Source organism: Cryptomeria japonica, chromosome 8, assembly GCF_030272615.1.
Source record: "Cryptomeria japonica chromosome 8, Sugi_1.0, whole genome shotgun sequence".
NCBI lineage: Eukaryota > Viridiplantae > Streptophyta > Pinopsida > Cupressales > Cupressaceae > Cryptomeria > Cryptomeria japonica.
Genome location: NC_081412.1, coordinates 183,679,477 through 183,685,378, shown reverse-complemented (window position 1 = coordinate 183,685,378; position 5,902 = coordinate 183,679,477). Strand labels below are relative to the sequence as shown.

Sequence of the window (5,902 nt, the reverse complement as noted above, 5' to 3'; positions counted from 1 at the left end):
ATTCAATGACTGATATTAAATGGACAAGGATTGAGGGACAAAGTTGAATTAACTATTGAAAGAATAGGTGGTGGAGATTAATTAGCCTAAATCAATTAAAAATAATTAATTAATTTAGTTGGAGGATTTGGGGGTAAGAGTAGACTTAATTGTTTATTAAGGTAGGAGATGTTAAATAGATAAATAAATAATAAGTATTTATTTAATTAATGGTTTAGAACAAGGTGGAATTAAGGTGACGAATAAATTAATTAAATAAATAATAAATATTTATTTAATTAATGTCTCAAAACAAGGTGAGATAAAATTGATGGATAAATTAGATAAAGAATAATATTTATTTGATTAATTAATCAGAAGAAGGTGGGATAAAGGTGATGGGTAAACTAGCATACCTATATCTAAAAAAATCTATGTAAAAGACACTAAGAGATATCATTTGCAAGGTAAACTATGACAATATACATATAATTTTTCTCATAATTTTTTTTTTAATATTTGATGAGGGGTATCAAAGATCTTCAATTGTATTTCAATGCGAGCAATCAACAAGACATCATAATCCTTGTAAATCATTGTCTCGCAATCTTTCAAAAAATATGAAAGAATATCTAAACTCACAAAAACATCAATTATAAGAATAAAGTGAAAACTAAATAAATGTACGAAAATACATATAATTAAGAGTAGATAAGATTTTTGAAAATAAAGGTGATGGATATATTAGATAAATAATAATATTTATTTAATTAATGAATTAGAAGAAGGTGGGAAAAGATAATGGGTAAATTAATTAAGAAAATAATAAATATTTATTAATTAATAACTAGAAGAAGGTGAGACCAAGTGTGGTTAATGGACATATTTAGGTGTCTACAAAACACTTTCTTGTTGATCTCCTCTTATAAGACAACTACTTCTCACTTTTTTTCCATCCCTCTAGTGTGCATCACCAATACCACTTGTGGAACTACCTTCTATTAATCAACTAAAGTAAGACTACCTCTTCAACACCCCTATTGACACTAAGATGCGACTAGATTTATACCTTGGTATCCAACATAAGAACCATTTGACCACAACTCTTTCAACTTAAAAAAACCAATTTAATAAGTTTATATTCCAAAATAGTACTTTATTAAAAGTGTAGGTGGAAAAAATAAATGATCCATTACATTGAATTTAATTAACACTTAGATAAATTAGATAAATATTTATTTAATTAGATAAAGGTGATGGATAAATTAGATAACTAATAAATATTTATTTAATTAATGGCTTTAAAAAAGGTGGAATAAAGGTGATGGATAAATAAAATAAACAAATAATAAATATTTATTTAATTAATTGTTATGACAAGATGAAATCAAGTATGGCTAGGTATGGCGGATTTAGGTATCTACAAAGCACTCTCTTAGTGATTTCCTTTTACCTATAGGGCAACTACTCCTCACTTTCTTTCAATCCTTCTAAGGGAGAGGACCTAGTATTTGAGCACCCTAATTTTGCACTTCTCAAAATCCTACGAGGAAGTTTCAAATTTTTTTACAACTTACTTGATGAGTCCCCTGCTTATAACTAAGGTTTTAAGGCCACATCATCAAATATGATGCCATATCAACATGCTTTTTACCAAGGTGTCCAAAACAACCCAAAAAAAAGTGAGATAATATTTGTGCAAAAGTGAGACCAATACTTATGTGTTGATGTGGTGTCACATGATTCATTGCTTTTTAGATCAAGGGATACATTTCATTCAATTATGGGTAGTCATCATCATCAATAACAACTTTAAACTCACAACTATTGATTCAATGTTGTCAAAAATATTGGGCATTGAATCAACAAGTGTGAACATTAAATCAACAAATGCTATCACAACCATTGGAATGCGCTCAACCACTGGGTCCTTTCTCCTAGTGTGCATCACCAATATCACTTGTGGGACTACCATTCTATTAATTAACTAAAACAATAATATTTCTTCAACACACCTATTGACATTAAGATGCCACTAGATTTATACCTTAACCTCCAACATAAGAATCACTCTATTACAATTCCTTCAACTTTGAAAAAATCAATAAAATAAACTAAATCTATATTCCAAAATGATACTTTATTAAAAGCCAAGATGGAAAAAATAAATGACCCATTACATTGAATTTAATTAACACTCCTTAGGAAAAAAATATACTTCTTTAATACACCTACTCACACTAAGATGCCATTTGATTTATACTTTGATCTCTAACCTAAAGACCACTTGACCACAACCCTCCCAACTTTTTTAAAAACAACAAAATAAAATAAATTTATATTCTAAAATGATACTTTATTAAAAGCCTAGACGGAAAAAATAAATATATGACCCATGACATTAAATTTAATAATTAATAATTGATTAGAAAAAAAAATAGTCCCTGTACCTCAAAACGACCCTTATCTAGAAAAGCCTAGATGAGAGAAACTAGTCCGCCCATTGAACTTTTTTCTTAAATTCTTGTGGTATCTACTTTTTGCACACGTAAGTACTGCAAGTTTTTATTCAAGTGACACGTTGGTTCTTTCAGATTAATCACGACATTCCTTGTATGCCCACAAAAAAATTCTAAGGAAGGTAATCGACAAACCAAACGAAATATATTTCTCCACCCAGCTGGACGGCCTCGAAACAAAAATGGTGGGGCTTCTTCTTCATCAAAATGCGCACCGAATGCAATTAGAATTCGCACTCATTTAGCGTAATCGCCAAACGATTACTTAACCAATCGTGAACTCCAAAAATTTGGCCGCCATTAATTCTCCATCACTGAACCGGAGCTTCGAGAATTCCGCTACAAAAATGGTGGACTGAGTGGTCTGTTTAACTTCCTTCAATGTCTGCTTAACTTTCTTCAATTGACATAGATGCATATGGCGAAGGAAGAAGAGTTTTTTTGCAGTAATAAAGGCTTCATGAAACGCCAGCAGATTAGTTTGAAGCTTTACAGATGCGTTCTGTTGCTTTTCTGTGTTCTGCTGACCAGAATTTTGACGACGCCATTGTTGACAAAGTTGCAGGAAGGCCGGCGTTTTTTCCACCCTGCATTTGCTTTGAATTTGGTTTTGCAGGGGGATGTTGAAGAAAGGGAAAGGGCTGGTACAGGGGGTGTTCGGAGTGATAAATTTGTGGAGGTGCCGCAGATTGTATGGGGGCTCAACAATCAGAAGATTGCTCTGGCCAGAGCTGCTCTTACGGCGAGGAAATTGAACAGGACTTTGCTCATGCCTAATCTGAGCGCTTCTTTGTTTTACAAGGACTCAGACCTGCTGCAGTCAGTTTTTTTTGATGAAGTATTTTCTTTGGACCGGTTTAATTCTCGCTGCCGTGGTTTTGTTCAAATCGCACGCGGTTCGAATCCAGGGGAAGCTTTTGTTGTGCGGAAGGGGAACGGCCGGCGGTGGAGTGCTGGTAAGGATTTGGCTCAGCTTGATGAATGTGTTCGAAACCCGGAGATTGACCGGCATGGTGTTATTAAATTGGAAGGAAAACACCCTTTTCTCTGGCATGACCACTGGTCTGTAAATGAGTATGCTACAGTCTTTGAATGTCTTGATTTGGTGGACGAATTGTCTGTTGAGGCTTCCAGAGTTGTGGAGAAGCTCAGAGGGGCTGGGAATCCTTCGGGCAAATATGTTGCTGTGCATATGAGAATTGAGAAGGACTGGATGATTCACTGTAAGAAGCTAGAGACCCGGGCTAAAGTTAGGAATGGCGAGGATCTGAGAATTTGTAGCGGAAAGGAAGAGATTATGCGCCGGGTTGCGAAGATTCCTGGGCTGGAGAAGCCGTCTGTTGTTTATTTGGCTGTGGCGGATGCTCTTTTGGAGGACGGGACTTTGCTGGAGGGGTGGAGCCATGATTTGGTTCCATATGAGAAGAAAAAGCTTGGAGTTGCCAGTGGCTATGCTAAGTATCCTTATTTAATGCAGTCTGCAATTGATTATGAAGTTTGCCTCCGGGCTGACGTGTTTGTGGGAAATAGCTTTTCTACATTTTCAAGCCTCATAGCCTTGCAGAGGACTGTGAGAAGAAAGAGGGGTGAGGGTGTGAATGGCTGTGAAGGCACTTATGCTTATAATATAGAGGGCCATGGAGGAGGACCTGAGAGATGGGCGACCAATATGTCTGATTTGAGCTTGGAGGCTATCAGTTATGGATCTAACCAGGTTTCCTGCATTTAATGTGAGTTTCTTGAGACTTTCTCTTGGGGAAATTTGAGTCTCTGCTAATGGGTGCCACTTTTTCCACAAGCAGGGTAATTTGAAGCTCTGGTATGTGCTTTAATGAGTTTTTGAAGAAGATGGCTTTCTTATCAGCTGTCTGTAAAGATTGAATTGACTATTTTGTAACAGAGAAGTGACATTCTGTTCAAAGCTGCCCCAATAATGGGTATTGCACGCCGGGTGCAAAACCCCCATCTGAACGGGCACATCTTGTAAAATCTTGGAAGGGGTGTCTCTGTAATTTTGCTGTTTATATATTTTATCTTGAATTCTGCCATTGGTACCAACAATACCTTTCTGACTTTTGGGGGACTGAAAAAGAAGATAACAAGAGTTGGAATCAGCTGTCAAGCACTCTGAAATACTTAATTCCATTAAATTGGGTATGAACGAAGGCAAGTTTTCTTGACAGGAACTTGGTAGGATTATGGGGTTTTGCAGATGAGAATATGCAATCAATATAATCTATCCGGTTCAATTTTCTATCTCAAAATAATTTGTATTGTATTAATAGTATGTAGACCAGTATTTATCTCTAGTATATGAAAAAAATTGGAGGCCAGCATTTATCCTTGTCTCATGCAGTTAAGCTTGCTTTACAGAGTTACATGTTCTGTTAATCTTTTGAGGAATTGTTTTTTCTTTTAACAAACTGCCCAAAATAGCAAACCCTCATACCCCATTGAAATGCAGTTATCGATCACAACAGCCATTAAATGGGGATAACTTAGATCAATCTGATTGATTTAAAAGTGGGGATGCATTTACAACCACCGATCCGGGAAGCCACCTGTATATGACTTGTGAAAAGCCACCTGTACCTGTATGCTATTTTGTATGATAAATCCAAAGTCTGCCACTCAGCACATCAGTATCTTCAAAATTCCTATTTTAAGGATTATACAGGGAAAAAATCTAGAATCTAGATGTTGCAGAAGTAAAAAGAAGCCCAACCTCTGCTTTCAGTTCAGCTTTTCCGACAGGGTATGACATAATTGAAAGGAGGCTTACATTATTGTATTATTATTTCCTTCTGAGTTGTTGAATCATTTCATTCTTAAGTGCCAATCCATGAATAATGAGGGCTCAAGTTCAAATTTTTGAATTGGGTTAACTTTGAAGCCTCTAAAGCATAGAAGAGAATGGGTTTTTAAGCTGAAGGATGCCATGGTTAAACCGCTTAAATAGAAACATTTGTTTGAAGAAAAACCTTAAACAACCACTTGCACCATTTCTTTGATTTTAAGAAGGCTTCCAACTATTTGGACGGGTATTGCTGTATCCACACTCTTTGCAGTGAAGCCACAAACAGGAATCTTATTCCCATTTTCCAAAGAATTCATGGATGATTAATGAAGGGATTTCTGTGAGATCAAATGGTCTAAGGAACCAAAAGCTCCAGAAACAATACTATTTCAGATTTTTCTCTATGTCGACTCTCTAGATTTCTTTTCATGACAGCTTTATTAATGAAGGGTTAATGGAAACAGTTTAAGGGACCAAAAGCTCCAGAAACAACACTATTTCAGATTTTTTTCCATGTTAGTTCTCTAGATTTCTCTCCTCTCCATGTGAGTTCTCTTATTAAGAATTGATTAGAAAGTAGCAGTTTTGTAAAAAGCTTACTCAGATT

At 35.4% G+C, this 5,902-nt stretch overlaps 1 protein-coding gene across 1 annotated transcript; it reads left to right on the top strand.

The window, feature by feature from the left end:
• The first annotated feature begins 2,594 nt into the window (after positions 1-2,594).
• Positions 2,595-4,842, top strand: LOC131048392 (O-fucosyltransferase 23). Its single transcript, XM_057982341.2, has one exon. It carries the CDS (start codon positions 2,911-2,913, stop codon positions 4,225-4,227), a length of 1,317 nt encoding a protein of 438 aa, XP_057838324.2. The 5' UTR covers positions 2,595-2,910; the 3' UTR covers positions 4,228-4,842.
• The last annotated feature ends 1,060 nt before the right edge of the window (positions 4,843-5,902 follow it).

Excerpts from the sequence above, each read along its gene's own strand:
- LOC131048392 (XM_057982341.2), top strand. The coding sequence starts at position 2,911 with ATGCATATGGCGAAGGAAGAAGAGTTTTTTTGCAGTAATAAAGGCTTC.